This window comes from Callithrix jacchus, chromosome 12 (assembly GCF_049354715.1).
Source record: "Callithrix jacchus isolate 240 chromosome 12, calJac240_pri, whole genome shotgun sequence".
Classification (NCBI taxonomy): Eukaryota; Metazoa; Chordata; class Mammalia; order Primates; family Cebidae; genus Callithrix; species Callithrix jacchus.
This window is the reverse complement of record NC_133513.1, coordinates 102,826,992-102,850,442: the sequence shown is the minus strand read 5'-3', so window position 1 is coordinate 102,850,442 and position 23,451 is coordinate 102,826,992. Positions and strand designations below refer to the sequence as shown.

Below are 23,451 nucleotides of genomic sequence, written 5' to 3'. Positions count from 1 at the left end.
TGTTCTCACTCATAAGTGGAAGTTGAACAATGAGAGCACAGGGGAGGAGAACATCACACGCCGGGGCCTGTTGGAGGGTTGGAGGGCTAGGGGAAGCATAGCGTTAGGAGAAATACCCAATACAGATGACGGGTTGATGGGTGCAGAATACCACCATGACACATGTATACTTATGTAACAAACCTGCACGTTCTGCACATGTACTCCAGAACTTAAAAGTATAATAGTAATAGCAAAATAAAGTCTATGAAAAATGAGTTGGAAAAACTCATTATTATACTTTGAATTCTAATAGTATAATTTTGTGCCAGTATATGGGATATGGTGAAATATGCATGATCGCTATTCTATAATTGGCTCCTTCTGAAGTTGTTTTATTATGTGGACTTAGGATGACAGCTATGATGTTTATCAGAACATTAATATCAGTATTTGTTGAGAAAAGTTGTTTTCTCAACAAAGAACCAGCTAAAATGGTTAAGAGAGCTTGCATCATCTGTGCTTCCTAGTGAGTGTAAGAGACTATTCCTGTCTATAGATATAGTTGGAATAAATTTAAGAATTTCTAGTATGAGCACAGTTAATATCCTTAACATTTCATTTTACTTAGTTTTATATTTATGTTCATAATTTGTATTTTCTAAAGCTGGTGATTCCAGCTCTGGTTTTATTTGAATGATAGACTCCCCTGAGGCCTTGGGACTTCTTGGGGCTTAGTTTGGAAACTTTGGGTCCCATCCACTTTCTATACTTTAAAGAGGAGAACACAGAGCATTGAGGCCCTGATCCCCTTCTCCCTTGCACAGCTGGTTGATAGCAGGTATTCACTTGAAGATAAGACTTTTGACTCCTAGTGCACTGAACTTTCTTCTTTAAATTTGTTATTGGCTATTTAACGAAAGGTTTATAGAACATACTTCTTTTAAAGCAGTCAAATTTAAAAAGCAGAAAAATACAAGAAGAAAACAATTACTCCAAGTTTACTTACCCAAAGGTAACCACTGTTAACATTTGGGTGACTGTCCTTCTAGAAACTTCTCTCTGCATATATACATACACAATTAAAAAATATAAGAACAATCTATATGTGTTTTTTTTGTTGTTTTGTCATCTGTTTTTGATCACCCGCAAGTGTTGTCTAGGCATTTTTCCAAATCAACTATGTAATTCTTTTCTATGTCTGTGTAATTTTTAATGAGTATACAGTATACTGTTGTATGTATCATAGTTTAACTGATAATATACCTCGCCTGTTTTTTTCTACTATAAACAAAGACACTTAAATTTATGTGTACTTATTTATCTCTTATTCTTGAATAAAGTCCTAGGAGTAAAAGAGGAAAGCAGTTAGTTTGAGAATGGTTAATAGCTAAACTTTTCTGGCCACAATGGCTATTTGGAGGTAGTATTTAAGAACTGGGACCATTACTGTTTCTGGCAGCTGTGGTCTTGGTCTGGTGGTGGGGTGGTCAGGTTGAAGACCTAACTCTCGGAGTGGGGCAGAATATGGAAGGCACTTCTCTGTGGCCCACTTTGAACTGGACATTGAATTGCAGGGGCAGGCTGATTTTGAAATAAGCTCTCCTGTTGTTGCAGACAGCGGAATGCCTCCAAAGGTGACTTCAGAGCTGCTTCGGCAGCTGAGACAAGCCATGAGGAACTCTGAGTATGTGACTGAACCGATCCAGGCCTACATCATCCCGTCAGGAGATGCTCATCAGGTACTGCATGCAAAAGGACTGGTGGTGGAACTCTTCAGCCTCTTCTTTCTTTTCAGTCTTTTTTCCCCAGCCCTAATGTGTTTGTAGGATTATAACTGTCAACCTACAACCAGGCATGTCATTTAGGGCTTGCTGTGGGGTTCTGTGTCCAATAGGTCTCACTGAATGCTTGTGGATTGGTCCTGGCTTCCTTGATTCCAGTGACTTAGTCAGCTTTCAATAAATGTTGGAAGAATTAGTGGGCCAATTTAGGAACAGAAGTTTTGGACCTTTCTGTTGCTGGCATACTCCACATCTCCTCTGCCACACCTTGTCCCTAGCAGAATTGTTTGCCCTGCCTCTCTTTTGCCCAATCCAGGAGAGTTGGATTTGGAGAGGCAGAGACCTCATGTGATAGGGTTGACAGGCAGTAGGGTGAAAGGATTCTAGGATCCACTGTGAGGTCATTGAGTCAGCAAGTGTTTGAGTGCTTACACTGTGGTTATGGTATTTTAGGGTTCAAAGATGAACTTAATATTGAATGTCTGCTGTCACTGGGGTTATGGTTTAGTGAGAGATGAAATAATATAAAAGTGCTATTCTTCCATAGAATTATCTGTAAGTATAGTTTCCCCAGCCTTTGCTTATGTGTAAGGCCCTAACTATGTTGGTATTAGACATGATGCAGAGATGAAAATTGTTCCTGGTTTTAAGAAGCATACAGCGTAGCAATAGAGTTGAGATGTATATGCACATACCTGTATTGTAAGGTAGAATGTGGTAAGTGCAATCAAGAAAATCTGGACAGAGGCTGTGGAAGTTTGAGGGCGAGAGGGGAGGATGATGAAGAGCTTCATGGCATAGGGGAGGCATTTGAATTGGACCTTGAAGGATGGGTGAAGTTTGGGTAAATAGAGGGATGGAGTGGAGGAGGAGGAGAGAGGTTCTATGTAAAAGTATTAATAGCAGCAAAGGCAAAGAAACAGGGAAGCTTTGCATGCTTTCAGAAACAATGAGGTAAGTTTCCCTGGCAAGAGCCCAGGGAAGTAAAAAGCAATAGTGGAAAATAAAGCTGTTGTTATAGGATTCTTCAGTTGCAGGTAACAGAAACTGCCTTGAGATACCTTGAGCAATAAAAATGCTTTATAAGGATTCAAAGGCAAAGCCACCACATTGTCACAACTCCAGATTTATGAATGTTGCTTTCAGAATTATGCATGTCAGGGCCTCAGACAGGGTGTCTTGTGGAACCTGAGGGCAGGAATGCAGCAGGCCCTCATGAAGAACTGGGATGGGAGAGTTTTCAGGTCTTGCTGCATATCAGTTTCTCTTTTTCAGCCAACTGGGAGGGTCATATAAACCTGGCAACACCTACATTTATATCTTTTACTCTCTTACTTTCAAGATACTAGATTGAGCTAGAACCTTAATCCCCCAAATTCAAAGTCCAGGGTCAGAAGTTGATTGGCATATATAGCAACTTGGTTCTGCTTGGTCCTGGTTACTGTGTGTGTGTGTGTGTGGGTGTGTGTGTGTGATGTCATGTGGTACAGACATGAGTAATAGGGGTAATGGGGGACCACCAGTCCACCATGATGGAGGGGGTGGTAGATGAGGGTATTTTTGTAAGTTGAATAAAGAGCCCCAAAGATGTCCATTTTGGTTGGCTGACTTCCTGCTCCCCAAAGGTCCTAGTCTACGTGGTTGCGACAATGTCAGGCCTGTATTAACCAGGGAACAATCTCAAGATTGGATCTCTTCCTGGAGACGTGGGTTTCCAGGCCTTAGGAGCAACTGAAGGGCTGAAATGAATAAGCAAAGGGATTGGATATTTGAGGCAACAGCATGAAGTTTAGGATACTTTGACATTTAGAATAGCGTTCCCCAAACTGTGTTCTTCAGCATTCCTGTTTTATCTTATAAGATGGTCTACAAAAAAAAATTTGCTAGTTCAGAAAACAGTGAAATGAGCTGAACAGTGGTTTTTTTTATTGTGGCAAAAAATGTATTATATGACATTTATCATCTGAATCATTCAAAAATGTACAATACTGTAGTGTTAACTATGTATACATATTGTTGTGCAACAGATCTCTAGAACTTTTTCATCTTGTAAAATGAAACTGTATATCCATTAAACAGCCCCTCCCAGTCTCTCTCTTCCCCTCCTATCCCTGGTAACCACCATCCTACTTTCTCTAAGAGTTTGCCCACTTTAGATAACTGGTGTAATTAGAATCATGCAGTATTGTGACTAACTTATATCACTTAGCATAGTCTCCAAGATTCATCCATGTTGTAACATATGACAGGATTTCTTTCTTTTATGAGGCTGAATAATATTCCATTTTATTTAGAGGCCAAGAGGCCATTTTTTTTTTTAAACCTGTTCATCTGTGGATGGTCATTTCAGTTTTTTCCACCTCTTGGCTATTGTGAGTAATGTTGCAATGAATGCGGTTTTGCAAATATCTTTTTGAGATCCTGTTTTCCATTCTTTTGGATATATGCCCACAAGTGAGATTGTCAGATCATATGATCCTTCTATTTTTAATTTTTTGAGAACCTTCCATACTGTTTTCTGCAGCACCTGTACTATTTTGCATTCCCACCAATAGTGCACAGGGTTCCAGTTCTTCCACTTCCTCACCAATACTCGTTATTTTTTGTTTTGTTGTGAGGTGATGGCTCACTGTAGATTTGATTTGCATTACCTGATGATTAGTGATATTGAGTATCTTTTCATATGCTTTTTGGCCCCGTTTCTATATTTTCTTTGGAGAAAATGTCTATTCAAGTCCTTGGTCCCTATGAGTTTCATAACTGCAGGACTTCTCAGGGCCTTTAATATGCTGATGTGCACTCTGTACCTCTAAGGAGTTTCGGACTTTAATGTCCATGGAATTTTCCCAGTTATTTCAGGGTGGGGTGGGAGAATCTAGTGTTCCATGGAATACCTTTATATGTTGTTTCTATGATAGCACTTTTCAAACAATGTTGGGTCTTGCATGTGGAGATAGATGAAGGGAGGGGTGAGAGTGAGAGGTATATTCAGGCACCAGCTCATTGGCTGTTTGGCCTGGCAGAATATAGGAAAAGTAGAATATCACGCTGGAAGCAGGGTGGTGGCATGTGAGGATGCCATGAGGCTGGGTACATAACTGTTAGATTTAGTAGGCAGTGGGAAGGTGAGGATAGACTGGTGAGATTTAGGGTTGGCTTTGGTAATGAAATCCTTCCATTCATCTGTGTTCATTAGAATAGACAAATAAGATTGACCATCTTCAGGCCGGGAACGGTGGCTTATGCCTGTAATTCCAGCACTGTGGGAGGTTGAGGCGGGCGGATCACCTGATGTCAGGAGTTTGAGATCAGTCTGGTCAACATGGTGAAACCCCATCTCTATCAAAAAATGCAAAAATTAGTGGTGGCTCATGCCTGTAGTCCTGGCTACTTGGGAGGCTATGGTGGTTGCTTAAACCTGGGAGGCAGAGGTTGCAGTGAGCTGAGATCGTACCACTGCACTCCAGCGTAGGTGACAGAGCAAGACCCTGTCTCAACAAACAAATAAACGAAAAAAGATTGACCAACTTCATACGAAATAAACTGTCATCTTCCAAGGACTGGATGAGTAAGTAGGCTGGCCACTGTGATTTGGGCCTGAGTTATGGTAGGAGTCGTAGGTAGCAGAGAAGCTGGACACTCCCCCATTTAAGAAGGGAGACCTTGTTGCCTTGTCTTTAAGGAATTTTGTGTTTTCTTTTCTTTGATGAGATCTGTCTTGTTTCCTGTTGATCCTAGTCCTCAGCCTTTGGACATGGGCTTCATGTCACATGGATTCTCTGCTGGATTCACCAGTGGCATTTTTAATTTCCTGGCCTTTAGGCATTGGACAGTTGCCCTAGGCTGATTTGATTGCAGTCACCCTATCAGTGTTGAGCAGATGGTGATTCCTGCAACTGGAGCACATTATGATTATGTAGCAGTTGGTTTGGGTAGTTCTATAAGTCCCCTGGCGCTCTGAAATTAGGGCTCTCCTCTGAAAGGGTTTTCACAGGCTGTTATGGAGCTTCTTCTTAATAGCTTTGCTATTTGTGGGCTTCAGTGTACAGAAAGATTCTACCTGCTAATGTTACTTGAATTAAAAGTTGAACGTTTCTGGTTAAGGGTGTGTGGGAAGCTTTGTAGTCTTTGTATTTCAGTTTCAGTTTTCTTTTGCCTGGAGTTAGGATATTATCTGTGTGTTTACTAGTAGGAGACATTGACATCTTGTAGCTAAGTCAAATTTATCTTGATGTTCTTGGTCCTGTGTTCTGTTCCTTTGCCAGATTTTTTTTTTTTTTTTTTTTTTTTTGGTCATGACAAAGCTGATATTTGGATACTGGACCGATACTTAAAAACGTTCTCTTTGACAACAGGTATGGCCGAATACATCCAAAGCAATTCCTTTTGGGAGTGGCAGTGAGGCCATCCAAGCCTCAGGAGATGATCCAGGCTTTTCCTCTGCTGTTTATCTCCTACTAATGGTACTGCAATATTGGCTGTACCCAAGAGAATTGGATGGCTCTTCCCTCCATGAGGAAACTGAGGCTCTAATCCCAGACAGATGTGTTTTCTAGTAACATCCTGAAAACACAAAATGTGTCAAGCTTGCTCGGTGTTAGCTCTTATTGCAGAAGTCACTGTTTAGACTTCATAGACTTACATTTTTGCACTCTTGCTGTCCTTCCATCTTCATTATACCTCTCCACTTTTTCTTTTATAATCTTAACTGTCATTTCTATTGCTGTAGCTTAGCTGTCTGCCCTACATATGTGGGGAAGTTGTGTTTTGTTTGTTTGCATGTTTTCTGAATGCTGCTTGGGGCTAAGTCCTGGGGAAAATGCAGAGGGCAGGTAGTTAGCATATAGGTAAGAGTATGAGCTCTAGGGCCTCTCTGGGTTCAGATGCTAGATATGCCACTTACTAGTTGCTTGACTTCAGGCAAGTTACATAAAATTCTGAAGTGTCAGTTAAACTTTCTGGATCTCATTTTCTGCATTCGCAAAAAGGAGATTGTGACAATATGCACCTTGTGGCCTATTGTTAGAATGAAATGAGTTCATACTGTAGATGTGAATGCTTGAACCACCTGAACGCTTCAAGCTTGAATGCTGATGTCAACTGAAAAGTCTCATCATATTAGCTGCTGCTATGTTGCTATTATTACTGTTGTAGAGATGAATAGATTCCCTTTGAAGAGATTAAAGAATAGGTAAGCCAGCTGGGTGCGGTGGCTCATGCGTGTAATCCCAGCACTTTGGGAGGCTGAGGAGGGCAGATCACGAGGTCAAGAGGTCAAGACCATCCTGGCCAACATAGTGAAACCCCATCTCTACTAAAAATAGAAAAATTAGCTGGGCATGGTGGCACACACCTGTATTCCCAACTACTCGGGAGGCTGAGGCAGGAGGATTGGTTGAAACCGGGAGGCAGAGGTTGCAGTGAGCTGAGATTGCGCCACTGCACTCCAGCCAGGCATCAGGGCAAGACTCTGTCTCAGAAAAAGAGAAAGAATAGGTAAGCCAGGGTCATAAATGCGAACACAGATAGAAACTGGTAAATATCGTGGGAAAGGACATCATTAGCACTGTCTGGTAGAAATCTGTGAGGTGGGCCGGGTGCGGTGGCTCACGCCTGTAATCCCAGCCAGCACTTTGGGAGGCCGAGGCGGGTGGATCACGAGGTCAAGAGATCGAGACCATCCTGGTCAACATGGTGAAACCCCGTCTCTACTAAAAATACAAAAAATTAGCTGGGCATGGTGGCGTGTGCCCAGCTACTCAGGAGGCTGAGGCAGGAGAATTGCCTGAACCCAGGAGGCGGAGGTTGCGGTGAACCGAGATTTCGCCATTGCACTCCAGCCTGGGTAATGAGCGAAACCATCTTAAAAAAAAAAAAAAAAAAAAAAAAATCTGTGAGGTATGTATGTAATAGTAAATGTAAAGTAAAAGAGCAGTGAAATTAATTTTAATAACATTTTGTTAATCCAACATATCCAGAATATTATTTTAGCACATCATCAGTATAAAGATTACTAAGAAGATACTTTATATTCCTTTTTGTGCTGAGATTTCAGATATGCTAAGTATTTTACATTTATAAAACTTTGCAATTTGAATGTGAAACATTTTCATTGGAAATATTTGATCTGTGTTTAAATTTCATAAAGCTAACAGTTGAAAAGGTGGACTCACAGACCCAAGTTGTTTTAAACATACTTAAAAGTTTTTCAGTAACTGAATCTTTAATATCAGTTTTTTTTTTTTGAGATGGAGTTTCACCCTTGCTGCCCATGCTGGAGTACAATGGCACCATCTCAGCTCACTGCAATCTCCGCCTCCCAGGTTCAAGCAATTCTCCTTGCTCAGCCTCCTGAGTAGGATTACAGACATGTGCCACCATGCCTGGCTAATTTTGTATTTTTAGTAGAGATGGGATTTTTCCATGTTGGTCAGCCTGGTCTCAAACTTCTGACCTCAGGTGATCCGCTTGCCTCGGCCTCCTTAAGTGCTGGGAACGGGTGTGAGCCACAATTCCTGGCCGAGTATTGGTTTTTAAATGTATATTTCAATTTATTAAAGTGAAATAAAATTAAGTATTCTGTTTCTGAGTCACATTAGCCACCTTTCAAGTGCTTAGGAGACACGTGGCTGGTGGCAACTATAATGGACAGTACAAGTTTACTTAAAGTGTGAACTGAATTCATAGGTGACAGTATTTTAAGCTGGCAGGATCAAGTAAGTCTTCATGGAGGAAGTAGGATTTAAATTGGAATATGAGCAGGTAGAATTTGGATGGATGGAAATAGAGTGAGAAATAAAAGAAATACCATGGAAATCTATGGAATTAGGGGAACATGCATGACGATGATAAGCTTGAAGGAGAAAGGAAAACAGGGACCTGGTTAAGACAATCCATGAATTTCCCCTGACTGGTCATGATTGTCCTTGACTCCCAGAATCAGGATTTTAGAGTGACATGATCAAGGGAGCAGTGTTTAGTGTGGATTGAAGAAAGGAGACACCGGAAATTGAGAAACCTGTTAGGCCATTGCAGGAGCTCAAAGAGTTGGGGTAAAGAGGGCCTAGACTTGGGTATTGGCCTTAGGAGCAGAGAGGAGGGATAGGATTTGGAGAGTAGTAGAGCCTGATTAAATGTGGACCTCACAGGCAGGTGGCAGAGGGGATTGGGAAGGTTTGAAGCCCGAGAGTGTTTATGGTGCCATCAACAGAAAGAAATGGGCTCCTTGTTTTAGCTTCTCTGGAGAAGAGAGATAAAGTTGGGGTGACTCTGTTAAGTGGGACTCTGGATCCTTGTTGTGATTATGAGAATAAGAAGGAAGGGCTGGCTTCATGTGTGACCTGCCTCAATAGCCTCCTCGGTAGTACAGAGGCTGCTGTTACCTGTGGCTCTTGTTTCTAATTGTTTCATTTCAGGGTAGATTGTGGGTTGATGGAGTTTCTCCTATGGGTGGGAGGGGAGAGTGTTGGAGAAATAAAGGGAAATCTTGAAATCTGTCCTTTGTGTGCTTTCCGAAACACAAATAAACACACTCACACTGTTCCCTGCTAGAGAGACAACGTACCTCAAATGCATAATTACGCAAGGACTTGGCACTCCAGTGGTCTGCTTCTCTCTGTCCTCTGCAACTCTAAGGGGTCTTTTTTAAACTTGGAACAAGGGCTGTGGTATTAGGGTTGTAGTATTAATGAGCTTGAGTCTGGGAGATTTTTGCAGCAAGGAATTGTCTGTTCTCTCTAATAATCTGGGTACTTTCATGTGATGTCTAAGTCAGACATTGGGATTTCTGGGCACCACTTGCCTCAAACTAGGAAAGTCATTGGTTGGAGTCAGAGCCCTGCCAGCACTGCCTTTTAGAAATCGTAATTCCTCATCCTCCCCATCTTAAGACCCCATATTATGTTTTTAGGGTAGGCTTAGCCAAAGGGTGATGTTTTGTCAGGGATTGACTCTGTCAATGTGAATTTTTGACTTTGTTTCATGTCTCCTGGAAGACATGAATCAGATTTTCCTAAACTCTTTCGACCCTACTCCATTCTCTTGGAATCAGCTTCCTGTTTTATTTTCTTGTGTATTTCGTAAACAGGTTTTCTCTTGGAGTGGGGTTAGTGATTTTTATCTGTTGTGTTACAATAATGCCAGCTGTGGTAACATATCTCGAAGTTTCAGTGGCCTGGTATTGTAAAGCCTCATTTTTTATTTCACATAGCAGTGTAGACTGGGTGTTCCTGGTTGGTGGGGGACTTCCCTCTACCTTGAGGGAAAGTGATTCAGGGATCCAGGCTTTTTTCATCCCATAGTGCCACCATTTTAGTTGGTAAGGGGAAAGAATTTGGACAGGGCATACTCATTTGTAAGAGCCCTTACCCAGGCATCACCTCTCACCTACTTGTCATTGATGAGAATCAGTCATGATTCTCATCTCACCCCAATGTAAGGAGGCCCAGGAATGAAGTCCTGGCTGGGCAGCTTTCCAGTGACTCTTACACACTAAGGAAGGAGCACGAATCTTTGGACGGCTATCAGTTTTTCTCACATACCCTGACTTGGTTTCATTTGGGAAAGAGAAAAAAATGTCGAAGACTTATATTTGGAAACGAGGAGCCCACATCTCCATTCACAGTCTGACCTTTGGTACTTCCTGTGGACAGATGGCCATTTATTTATTCATTCAGTTTCGTTTTCTTGAGAACCTTACATGTTTGAGGCACCGTGCCAGGCTTATGGCTGATGGGAGAAGAGGGTAAGGGAGGGGAAAGGATATCACCCCAATGTGAACTCTAGTAACTTTAGTCGTGCTTATCTTGGCATCAGCTGTCAGCTTTACTTGCCAAGTTCCATCTGCATGTGACCATCCATGTAGATCCCTCGTCTTCAAACCCAGCTCTGGTCATGTCCCCACCCGCTCTTCAACTTTGAGTGTCTCTCTAGAACTTGCAGGATAAAGTTCAGCCTCTTAGTGTGATGTTTAAGGTCTGACTATCTGTCTACGAACGGCTTTTGTAGAAATCTCTGCAGCTGCTCCCTTGAACTTCTTGTTCCTGCCATTAGGCTAATAAGCTCTCTGCCTCATGGCAGGCCTCTTGCTTCTTGCTTCTGGGTCTTGTCACACCTTTTCCTCTCTCTGGACTGTTTTCTTGCTCTCTTCACCTATCCTTGGTGGCCCAGTCAAACCTTTGATTCTGATGGATCTAAGACACATCTGAGCATCCTTTAAACTGTAGCAAATATCACACTGCATACTCAGCATAGTTTATATGGCTGTTTATTAGTGTTAATGTTTCATGGAATATCTGTCTATATTATTAGTACTGCTGATTGTCTACTTCGAGAAGATAGTTTCTTATGTTTGCTATAGAGCCAAACTCAGTGCAGTGCATAGCAGTAAGTGCTGCAGTTCATCAGATGTTCAGCATTTACTAATTGCTTGATGTCTCACCTCAACCCTTCAAAGTGGGCATTATTTTCATCCCCATTTTACAGATGAGGCAGTTGAGTCCCAGGTTTACCCAGCTAGTAAACGGGAACCAGGCTTGAACAGAGGTCTTACTCCTGGTTCTAGGAGATGTCTGTTATTTGGCTGATGAAGGCAGAGGTAAGTGCAGCATATACCTCATATTCCTTGTTCCCTCAGAATTTACAATCCAATTGTGAGACTAGATGTACAACTTCTGTACAAAATTAGAAGTTGCTTGGCAGCTGGCAAGGGTATGGGCTTTTAAAAGTCAGACCTGAGGCCAGGCGCAGTGGCTCATGCTTATAATTCCATGCTTTGGGAGGCTGAGGCGGGTGGATCACTTGAGGTCAGGAGTTCCAGACCAGCCTGGCCAACATGGCAAAACCCTGTCTCTACTAAAAATACAAAAATTAGCTGGGTGTGCGGGTGTGGTGGTGGGCACCTGTAGTCCTAGCTACTTGGGAGGCTGAGGCACGAGAATCATATGAACCTGGGAGGTGGAGGTTGTAGTGAGCTGAGATTATACCACTGTACTCCAGCCCAGGCAACAAAGGGAGACTCCATCTAAAAAAAAAAAATGTTAGACCTAGTTCAGATCTTGATTCTGCCATTTACTGTGGTGTTAACTTGGGGACGTTAGTTATTTCTCTAAGCTTCCTTTTTTTCATTTGTAGATTGGCGAGGGAGGATACCTTACAGAGCTGCTGTGAGGATTAGAATGAGAAGAAATGAAGCAGTTATTGGCACCTAGTAGATGCTGAGACAATAATAAACAATACAGACTAAATAATCTTAGCTAACATTATTTGTCAACGTTACCCAAAGCAGGGTATGGATGAATGCCAATGTGGATGGTCTAAAATTCAGAGATGTGAAAGACTCTGAAAGCTGAAGTGGGTCAGGCAGCTTCATGGAAGAAGGGAATTCCTGAACCAGATTTTACAGAGATGACTGTGGCTTTCTTTTTTTTTTTTTTTTTTTTTTTTGTAGTTTACAGACGCTTTATTTGGCTATGTATTATTTATATTGTTGGAATTAGGTGCCAACATTTAAAAATTGGGTGAATTCTCATGAACGTATATTTCTAGCTTGCTCTGAAATATTGAAGGTTGGCAACATGTGGGCTGCATTTCAGTCATCAGAGCTGAGTAAGAGCTGCTGTCTTTAGAAAAGACATCCTTTGTCCTGTACCCTGAGGTATTTGAGTTTGAAACCCCATTTATAATCCCTTTTGATCTTTTCCCCATTAGGTAATGTATTAGTTTCCTATCACTGCTCTAACAAAGTACCACAAACAGTGGCTTAAAACAAATTTATTCTCTTATGGTTCTGGAGGTCTGAATTATAAAATGGGTCAGCAGGGTTGTTACTTCTGTGGGCTCCAGGGAGAGTCCATTTCCTTGCCTTTTCCAGCTTCTAGAGGCCACCTGCATTCCCTGGCTCCTGGTCCCTTCCTCCATCTTCATTGAGATGGTTGAGGTTTTAACTGGGTGTAGGGAAAAGCTTCATGTCTCCTTCTGCTTGTTCATTTATAATACAAATGTTGGTTGAGGATCTATTGTGTGTCACCTGTGCTGAGTGCAGGGACAGTGAACAGACAGATAACCTGATCTCATGGAGCTTATATATGCTTGGGGTTGGGGCTGGAGGTGTTGAGGAACAATACAATAAAAATGTAAAAATTTCAGTGAGAAGAGAAACATTTCTCAGCATGGTGGCTCATGCCTGTAATCCTTGCATGTTGGGAGGATGAGGCAGGCTGATCACTTGAACCCAGAAGTTCAAGATCAGCCTGGCAACATGGTGACACCCTGTTTCTTAAAGAAAAAAAAAGATGTGTACCTGTAGTCCCAGCTATTCAGAAGGCTGAGGTGGAAGGATTGCTTGAACCTGAGAGGTCAAGGATACAAAGAGCCATAATTATGTCACCACACTCCAGCCAGGGTAACAGAAGGAGATCCTGTCTCCAAAAAACAAAAACAAAAAAACAAAACAAAACAAAAAACAAAGGGCAAATATCTGGAATATGTGTGTACTGTCTATACAGGGATTTAAAAGTGGCTGGGTAGCTATCATAGCTAGGTAGTCAAGGTAGACCTCTCTGTCTAGGTGACATTTGATCTCAGATGTAATGAAGAGAAGGAACGAACCATGCCATGATCAGAAAGACTCATAGGCACAAGGAAGCGCATGTGCCAAGGCCCTGAAGCAGGAATGAGCTCAGGATATGCAAAGAGCAGAGAAGAGGTGGGTGTGGCTGGAGCATGGTGAGTGGGAGGAGAGCTCCAAGAGGACTGGCAAAGTCAGATATGCTGGTGCCTTGACTGGGCCAGGGTTTGGATTGTATTTTAAATATAATAGGATGCCATTGGAAGGTTTTCAGGAGGTTGCCAACATGATCTTAGATATTTGGAAACGCTCACTCTGAGTGTATGTGCAGAGTGGATTGTAGGGGCGGTAGTCCAGGTAGAGCTGATGGAGGGTTGGACTGAGTGCTGCTATTAGAAATGGAGAGAAGTGGGTGGTTTTGAGAAGAAGCCCGCAGCTGTGCTTCTTTGTGTCTTTTTCCTAGCATGTTACAGCTTTGGCTTATGCTGTGCTCTGAGGAGACCGCCCCTGGGTGTTGCCAGCTTCATGCCTGGGAGAAGGAGAGTGACAGCCCTGGGCCAGTGCTTGTCTGGCTTCTGCATAGCCTGACAGTGTGGAAAGGAGGCTGTGGCCAGCCTTGCTCAGCAATGTCTTTCTGGAGTGTTGACCACTTAGGTCATGTCTGGACATTCTTACTCTAGACCTTGTCTCCATCCCAAACTAAACATGTCCATTTGCTGTTAATTCCACCTCCCTTTGGAGGAACTCTTTCCCTGCCTTTGCTGATGGAGAAGTCTAGGTAAACCCTCTGGATCTTCTATCTCTCCCAAGCTTGCCCAGAAAGGGACTAGAGTACTGTGTCCCTGAGTGGAAGAGTCTGGTCAGACTGAGATCTGTACTGCGTTCTCTGCCAGCCTTTGCCAGTGTCTTCACCCTATGTCATGAGTGGGAGAGCCCCAAGCCCGAGGAATCATGTTGGTGGAGATTGTCCTCACTGCATATTCCCCATTATGCACAGTGTTTTTTAGCACAAGAGTTATTTTTAACTTAGTTTCTCTTCTTGCTTAGGAAGAAGAGATTAATAATCTCTCTTCCATTGCATACATGCAGTACTTTAAGGTTTCTGGTGAGTTTTCAAAGACATTAACTTACTGTTTGTCACAAGAGGCCTAGGAGATGTGTGGGCCACCCTTATCCCCATTGTTACTTTTTATTAAAAAGTCTTGGACACAGTGATTACTGGGTTAATAAACTGCAGATGAGGATCTGCAGTTCATAAATGATGCTGCTGGCCATTTCCTTCTATTTCTTTAGTGATGTTGACTGAATGTTCTTTTATGCTTTAGGAATAAAACATGCTTGCTGTTGCATTTAGCAATTTGAAATGCCCCGTCTTAGAGATGTGGAAATGAGGCCGAGAGAGCTGCCAGGACTTGTTGGAGCTCATGCAGCTGGGCCTGGGCTAGAGGGCAGGTGGCCCGGAGCTTCTCTATCCTGCTATTGTGGTTCTCTATGGTGGCCCTTCTAGTATCTCCCTGGAGGCTGGTTTGAGGCTGTGATTGCCGGTGCCTTGGTGAAAGGGGAAGTCCTGTTTTTTTTTTTTTTTTAGACAGAGTCTCACTCTGTTGCCTAGGCTGGAATACAGTGGTGTGATCATGCCTCACTATGTAGCCTCAACCTCCTGGGCTCAGATTATTCTCCCACTTCAGTTTCCTGAATACCTGGGATTATAGGCACATGCCACCATGGCTAATTTTTGTATTTTTTGTAGAGATGACGTTTCACCATTCTCCCAGGCTGGTCTCGGGTTCCTAGGTTCAAGCAGTCCTCCCGCCTCAGCTACTCAAACTGCTAGGATTACAGGCATGAGCCACTGTGCCCGGCTGAAAGGGGTAGTTCTTAACTACATGGCAGGAAGGGAACATGAGGGTCTTTTTCCCCTACATCATGTTGACTGTCCTAAAAATGCCATGGGTCTGGACAGCAGCCCCATTCCTCACCCTAAGCTTTCTTAACTTTGCCAGGTCCTTTGACTTGGGAGAGTCCTGGTAGCTGTAGAAGGAGCAGCAGCTCTGTACTCAGGCAGGCCTGGCTTTGGATCCTGGCCTACTATTAACTCGTCAATGGGCAAGTTACTTAAAGATTCCCTCTTTGAACCTCAGTTTTCTCATTTGCTATTGGTCTTATCCTAGAGCGTGATGAGGGTGAGAGATAATGTGTCATGTGTTGGCAGCCTGGCATAGGGCTTCAGAGTCCAGACTCTGGAGTTGACTGCCTAGGTTCAAATCCTGCCTCTGCTACTTAATGACCTGTGTGACTGCGGGCAAGTTACTTAAACTCTCTGTGCCTCACTGGCTATTACCAGAAGTTGCACATTTTGTCTTGTACCCTTTGCCCAGGAGTAAGAATCTCTTATTTTCTTCACTCCCTAATCCCATTCCAAACAGAGGCAAGGGGATTATCAGCTGAGAAGAACCTGGTTTTAGACATGACATTTTACTTTCCTGAAGCCTACTGGATTGGATGAAGCATTTCTGCTCACTCCCTAACAGGAAGGGACAGGGTCTGCATGGGAGAGATTGGTGATGCCACCTCAGAGGAGGACCCAAACAGGAAGTTTGGAAACAAGTCAGTACCTACAGAAACTTAAGTGAGGAACTTCCTGGTGCTTAACACACAAATTCAGCCTTACTTTTCAGGAAAATAGCAGATGCCTAAATGTCATTGGCAAGCAGGGGAGAAGGCTATTGGTTTGATTTTTGAGTAAGATCTCAGTGAAGAAAGAGCAGTTTTTATCTGTTTGTCTTGATGTGCTTTGGTTCTCCTAATGAGGAAATGGAGGCTAAAGGGAAAGCTCCCTCTGCCCTTAATTAATTAGAGTCTTCTGCAGTATGTGCTAATTTGTTGTTTTCAGCTAGACTGTTGGCTCCTTGAGGGTGAGTGCCAAGGATTCCCCAGCCTTCCTAGTCCCTGCTGCGCCTCGCACAAGGCTAAGCGGGCAGAGCAGTCTGCTCATGACTGAACGAAGCCCACTTTGTTGTCATCTTTGTTTTCCAGAGTGAGTATATTGCTCCGTGTGACTGTCGGCGGGCTTTTGTTTCTGGATTCGATGGCTCTGCGGGTGAGTCACTTACATTTTCTCTGTTCTTGCTGCACCTTTTTTCTCCTAAAAATAACTGAACCAAGTTTCAGCCTGTGATATAGAAGTAAAAAGAAAATGCAAACCAGATGCTTCTCATTGAATCCCTACAGAAAGGTGTGGGTTCCCAGCCTTTCCTGGCTCCCCAAGGTCACCTTTCAGTAACTTTTTATTCCTCCCTGTACCTTTGCTTTCAAAGTTTTGACAATTTTTATTTTAAAAAAGTTTTTGAACTTTTTATTGAATACAACATACATATAAAAGTTCTATCAATTAAACTAAATATACCTGTGGTACTAGCACCCCAAATAAGAAATGAGACTTTAATATCATTCCAGAACCTCCCCTCTTAGCTTATTGGTCCCAAATAATTCTCTAAGTGCTTGGCTTTTGGTTTTTCAGTTTTCACTCGTGGCTTAAATAGCAAAGGTTAACGTTAAGCTATATTTGTGTCCTTCCGTAGTTTCCTCAAAACTGTGAATTTTGGGGTGGGCTCCCTATTTCAGTTTGTCTCTAAAGCAAACTGGACAAGGTGGGAGCTGCCATCCCATTGCGGTTAGCACACTGCTTCCTTTGGCATAAGTGCTTGTGTTAGTTGGCACATTAGGATTGGCTTTGGCTGACATCTCTGCCAAAAGCCCCAAGTTCTGCCAGTCCTGTGGGAACTGAGGGCAGATACAGGTAGGAGGCACAAGCTTCCTGCTAGGAACATGCATAGGACCCACTTGGTCTTTCTCTAGGAAATGTGAAACAGCTCCTCTGGGGTGTCTGGTGGAGCAGAGGAGTAGCTGTGATGGCAGAGCAGGAACCATCCCTCCCTCTGTAATGTTGATTATATGAGACCACTGTGGCCATAGGTCTACAGTTCTCCATTCTCTGGCCTTGTCACATATTGTGCAAGTGCAGTCCTTTTTGTGCAGGGTCCAGTGCCAGGCAGCTTGGGTCTCAGGACTGTTCTTTCAGAGCTTGACACACAGCTTGTTTTCCAAGGTGTGGTCTTCTCTTGCCCAGAGGTTTCTTTGGAGTCAAGGACCCATCTGCCCTATGAGGAGCTGGTGCCTCTTACTGTTCTCGCCTGTCTGCTGTCATTTTGTGCAGCTTCTGGGCAGTTATTAGAAACCTTTTTTTTGCCCCCCTGCTCCAGGCACAGCCATCATCACAGAAGAGCATGCCGCCATGTGGACTGACGGGCGCTACTTTCTCCAGGCTGCCAAGCAAATGGATAGCAACTGGACACTCATGAAGATGGGTGGGTACAGGCATGGCTAGCCCGAACTTAGTTAGCCTGATCTAGGCAGGGATCCTAGAGATCCTCAGGACTCCTGGATCTTAATCCTTTTACACAGTCATAGACCCTTTTGAGAATCCAAGGAAAACTGAGGGAAAAAAATGTCATGTCTATCCATGCATACCAATGTACGTTCAATTTTGGAGGACGCTGGTTCTCATTTTACTGAGGGAAAACAGGGCTAGAGAGGACAGTTGACTTGCTGCAGATCATGTTGCTGTCTGCTTCACTCCTGTACTGGGGGCCTTCTATTTGCTGCCTCATGATTCAGAGTGAAATAAAGGCAAGGTGTCGCTGGCAACAGAAGCCAGAGTGCTCTCCCCCGAGGCTCTCTCTGAGGATCTTGGACTTGCTTCTGGCAGCTCTGCTCTGGAGGGCAAGAGAAAGGGTCGGGAACTTTCTTGGGCCAGTTGCTTCACTTGCAGTGCTTTAGTTTACTCATCTGTAAAATGGGTTAATCACAGTCAGTAAGGAACACATAAAGTGGTGAGAATTAAAGCAATGCTATGTGGAAAGCATATAGATCAATGTTTATTGAATAATGTGTGTATGTACTCTGTGTTTTCATTTAATTTTCTGCCATATGTATTTTCCTGTCATTAAAATTGTCTTTAGAAACACGGTTTTAGTGATTGTACAGAGTCTTTCCTTCCTGGATTTTGAACTTGGGAAACAGAAGATAAGGAAGGGACAAGTGAGAAAGAAACAAAATACCTGATGCTTCTCATTTGTTGTTGGAAATACTGAGGAAAGGAAAGAGTCCGCAGACTCAGCAGGGAATAGCAGACTGGCCTGTAACCCTGAGATCCAGGCCGCCAGCTGACCGAGGGGTGTGTGCCACACACCCTACACACACACACACACACACACACACACACACACACCCTCCATACACACACACCCTCCATACACACATACTGCCTCCACACACACCGCCTCCACACACACACACACACACCCCCTCCACACACACACACACACACACACACACCCTCCACACACACAGACACACCCCCTCCACACACACACACACACACACACACCCTTCCCCCCCGCCCCCACACACGTGTTCCTTGTCTTAGGGAGGAGCAAGGAACATTTTTGTCCTGGCATTGGATTATTTTAAATTTTTATTTCTCTAAAATCTTTTCATAACTGTAAAAACACCAAAGCTACAGATTGCTGCCTGTGCTGCAGTTGGTTTCTCCTTCCCTTTCTCTCTCTTTCACACACACACACACACACACACACACACACACGCGCACACGCACAGAGGCAGGTATTTGAGGCTGGCTGTTATAAAGGGACAGGCTAATGGCTTTTACGTTTTTTTGTTTGAGTGCTTTTGTTAATGGGAGTCAAGCACCCACAACATGTATGTATGTTTGTTTATATGTTACTTATATGTGCTCATGTTCTTCTATATTCCAAATATCAGAAACTAACTTTGTAATTTTTTATAAAAAATACAGAAAGAAGCTCTTATACTTTTTTCTTGCACCCAGCAGATCATTGTGTCCCCCTGGGGAGCAGGCATCTCTCTCTTTGGGGCCCATAGATTCCAGCTGTTAAGTCTGATAGCATTTTGGGGGTCAGAATGTTAGAGGCGTGAACACTGTCTGCCTGTTCGTTAATGTAGGTATGTGGCAGCAAGGAGGTGGCAGAGGGAGTGAGTCCTCCTCTTCCAGGCCCCTCCCTAGTTTCCTCAGTCGAGTCTTCTGTGTAGGGAGATTCTGGTGGGTTTGGTTGGCCAGTGAGTGATTCATCCCTGGGGTTTTGCCAAAGATCTGTCTGCTAGGAAATGACATGACTTTATCCTGTGAAAGTTACAGTATGTAGTATACTATGGGCATTAGGAGAAACTGTGTTAATAAGTGGCTTGTTTAGTGGTTTGAAAAAAATAGGAAAGAATCAAATAGCAGAATAAAACTCAATGCCAGCTTCTAGACAGTTTTTTAGTATTGGAATTCATGAGGTTCTTTCTTTATAAGCCTTTGCACTTCCCTTCTGTGGTTATGTGGTTATATCAGTAGTCAGTAGAGAAAGTAGTAAAGATAGTTTCTACTGTTTTGGAATATGTGGACTTTTACTCTATTATACGTATAGTTTACCAAGATGTTAATTGTTTAGCCAAAATCTGATTGGTTAAAAAAAAGTATATATCTCAAAGTAACTGGCTAGATATGGAATATGTTGGCTAGATATGGAAGATATGTTAGATGAAAGGAAAACTGGACTATAGACGTAATTTTAGTTCCATTCTGAAGGCCAATATGGGTCCTATGACTAGCATCTTAGAAATAGAAAGGTTTTTTTCATCCTGAGAGTTGGGAAACCCAGAGGCCCATGTTAAAGACAACAGATGGCTAGCAGTTTGGGAAGCTGAGGCAGGCAGATCACATGAGGCCAGGAGTTTGAGACCAGCCAGGCTAACATGATGAAACCTCGTCTTTACTAAAAATACAAAATAAGCTGGGCATGGTAGTGTGAGCCTATAATCCCAGCTACTTGGGAGGCTGAGGCAGGAGAATCGCTTGAACCCAGGAGGTGGAGTTTGCAGTGAGCTGAGATGGCTCCACTGCACTCCAGCCTGGGCAACAGAGCGAGACTCTGTCTTCAAAAGTAAATAAATGAATAAAGACAACAGGACAGGTTCCTGTGTGCCTCTCTTAAAATCTTTGGAAAGATCTCTTTACTGCCCGGACTTGTGCACAGCCCTGGGGCAGGGGCCTTCTCTTGGCTTAGAGATGAGGGGTGGGCACTAGTAGCATGTTATCACCTTACCTGGTATGTGATACTTGGGAGGCTCCCAGTTCCCAGACTTCATCAAATAACTGCCCAGGTTCTCATCAAGTGACCAGTAGTTGAAGGCTGAGGAGATGATCTTTGTGGAGACGCCCTGTGCCTACATGGCAATCATCCATCCCCAGGATATTTTTACGAGTCAAGTGAAAAATCTTGCTTTTTTTCCCTTCTGTCTCACCCATGTCTTATGCTTTTCATACACACCAACTTACACTTCTCCCTCTCTTTCTGTAGCCTTCCAGGATTAAGGGAGATTCAGATTTTCTAAGCCCTGTCAATCCACTTTAAAGAAGCTGCTTTAATAAAGACCCTGCTATCATGATGTTAGAGAATTGCCTCCTTCTGGTGGGATAATGAGTGTGAGTCCACTGGGAATTGTTTCTTACCAGTTCTTCCCTCCGTAGGTCTGAAGGACACACCAACTCAGGAAGACTGGCTGGTGAGTGTGCTTCCTGAAGGATCCAGGGTTGGTGTGGACCCCTCGATCATTCCTACAGGTGAGTGAGCTTGGTCCCATTCTGCTTGTGTAAGGAAGTGGCTTCTAGACTCCCCTCCATCCTCCTTGTTTGCTTGTGGGGTGTGGAGCATTTGGGGCTCAGTATGACTGATTTTATAGTGGAGGTCAAGGTGAGAAAAGTTCCCCTGGTGGTGAAGATGTGCTTTTGCAGTTCCTCATCCTGGGCACCCAGCTCTGGACCACGGCACCACCACCTTTCCGAAGGTTCCAGGTTTCAAGGCCCTGCTGCCTGCCCTGCTGCAATGGGTGTTCAGCTCATTCCTGGGCCACAATGTGTCTCCTCAGATTATTGGAAGAAAATGGCCAAGGTTCTTCGAAGTGCTGGCCACCACCTCATTCCCGTCAAGGAGAACCTCGTTGACAAAATCTGGACAGACCGTCCTGAGCGCCCTTGCAAGCCTCTCCTCACACTGGGCCTGGATTACACAGGTCAGAATCACGGTTCCACCCAGCAGGGCCCCCACCATTGTCCCCCTACCTCTTGCTGTTGTCTCCAACCTCGTCCTCTGAAGCCAAGTTGAGTTTGAGCTGACAGGAGGATTTTGCCCTATGCTGCCTTAGTGGGATATTTGAAGAGGCAGGAGCTTTATTTGTTTCCACTGTTGCCACCTACTTACCACTTAGTGTGGCTTTGGTTATTTTTGCAAAGCTCATTTGGGTGGCTTTTTGGGTGCTGCTGAAAGCACTGAGTTGTTTTTTTTAATCACTCAGCTGCTAACTGCCACTCTAACGTATTTGATATTGGAAATAGAGCATAGAGGCTCCGAGGTTCCGTTTCCCTTCTTGTGTCAGCATTTGTAGGTTTACCTTCCTAGGCCGCTGTCTTCCATCTTGTACCTTCTACTTTGGAGGCTTTGGGGTGTGGATGTGTTTCCCTGGCCTGTGTGATAGTGGTGGGTATGCAGCATGTTCTCTGAACCATTGTGTGGATTTATGAAGCAGTGAAGGGGCAGAGGGAGAGGCCTGGAGGTGGGACTGCAGGGGAGGGCGCCTTGCTGTAAAAACAGAGGTAGATGGGGGATGGCTGTGGAATGTAGGCAGATTGCCCAGAGGGGTCCTGGGAAGAAAGCATGACAGCCTAGATCCTGGGCCAAGTTTTAAACAGCATTCCCAAACTGATCTTCAAAGCAGCCCTGGGTGTGAGGGCAGCCCCCACCCTGCTTTCTTATATGACATTCTCACCAGAGGGGTATTGCCCAATAGGGAGGATGGGTCCAGTGAGTGGCTCAGGGTCAGCTAAATATTTTCCATCAATGTGGTTTGAAGTTTTTTTTCACTAGAGCAGAAACTCTGACTTTTTGCTTGTAGGAGAGGAGAGAACAAATGTTGCTGATAAAGCTTTTGTTTAGTTCTCATTGGGTGCTCACTATGTGCAGGATGCTGTGCGAGGTGACAGATGCCTAGCCTGCTCAGGTGGCTGTTCCCCGAGTTATGAATGCTGCCCTGGTAGGGTGATTGTGGTGGCAATGGGGTGAGTTCCTCTAGCACCACGATTTCATCTTACAGAGCAGCAGGGAGGCCTTGGCAGTGTCTGAAAGGGCGAGTATGATTTGGAAGTGGTAGTCACAGTGAGTCAGACTACAGGGAATTCCTAGGTCTCAGCACCAAAAGGCAAGTCTTGCAGCCCCCGGAACCTCAAGTGGTGGGTGCGGTTCCCCTGACCTCTGAGACTGGTTGAGTCCCTTTTGCTGGGCAGTGTGTTGATGTAGCTCCCGTGTGTCCCCTATTGCCTCAGTATTTACAGTAATGTATCAGTTGCTGGTTTAGTTGTCTGTCTTCCCTTCTAGATTGTAAGCCCCATGAAGATAGGGACTGGGTCTGGCTCAGAGCTGTAACCACAGTGACCAGCAGAGTGCCTGGCATGTATCTATGCCTGGCAAGTCTAGATGCTAATAGGCATTTGTGGAATGCATAAATGAATGAATTTTACTGATAAGGCAATGAAGGCTCACAACAGTCAAGTGGCTTGGACACATCTTGTATAGGGCTTGAATCCAGGCCTCCTGCCTGTGTAGGTAGTGTGCTCCCTGTAAGAAGTGGTGCTGATTAAAGATGTTTGGGGTAGGTTCTTTCCCTGGGTTCCTACTGCTTTCTGGGCGGGGCTGGAGTTAAAGCACATTTGTTTCTTGCAGGCATCTCCTGGAAGGACAAGATTGCAGACCTTCGGTTGAAAATGGCTGAGAGGAACGTCGTGTGGTTTGTGGTCACTGCCTTGGATGAGATTGCGTGTGAGTGCTCTGGTTTCATTGCTTGGGCATGTTACCCAGTCTCTCCTTTGGGTCTTTGGGAAATCTGTGTGTTCATGCCATTCAACTTTCTGAGTGGCCAGGGAAGAAGCAGAAGACTGCCACCAAATGGCTATAGGAGATGCCAGCTAGGATGAAGGAGAAAGAA

The 23,451-nt window shown here is 43.9% G+C and overlaps 1 protein-coding gene across 6 annotated transcripts in view; it reads left to right on the top strand.

The window, feature by feature from the left end:
• XPNPEP1 (X-prolyl aminopeptidase 1) overlaps positions 1-23,451 on the top strand; it is a 57,218-nt gene that overhangs the window by 13,322 nt on the left and 20,445 nt on the right. For 3 of the 6 annotated variants that reach the window (XM_035269028.3, XM_035269027.3, XM_078344065.1), the window contains 6 exons: positions 1,597-1,721; positions 16,366-16,429; positions 17,592-17,696; positions 20,945-21,037; positions 21,343-21,486; positions 23,190-23,285. In XM_035269028.3, coding sequence (XP_035124919.1) covers positions 1,605-1,721; positions 16,366-16,429; positions 17,592-17,696; positions 20,945-21,037; positions 21,343-21,486; positions 23,190-23,285 — 619 coding nt within the window. In that variant the 5' untranslated portion in view covers positions 1,597-1,604. Of the gene's footprint in view, positions 1-1,593; positions 1,722-11,246; positions 11,359-16,365; positions 16,430-17,591; positions 17,697-20,944; positions 21,038-21,342; positions 21,487-23,189; positions 23,286-23,451 lie in introns of those variants that run through there. The other 3 variants (XM_078344067.1, XM_078344066.1, XM_054243302.2) reach the window with 2 other exon arrangements.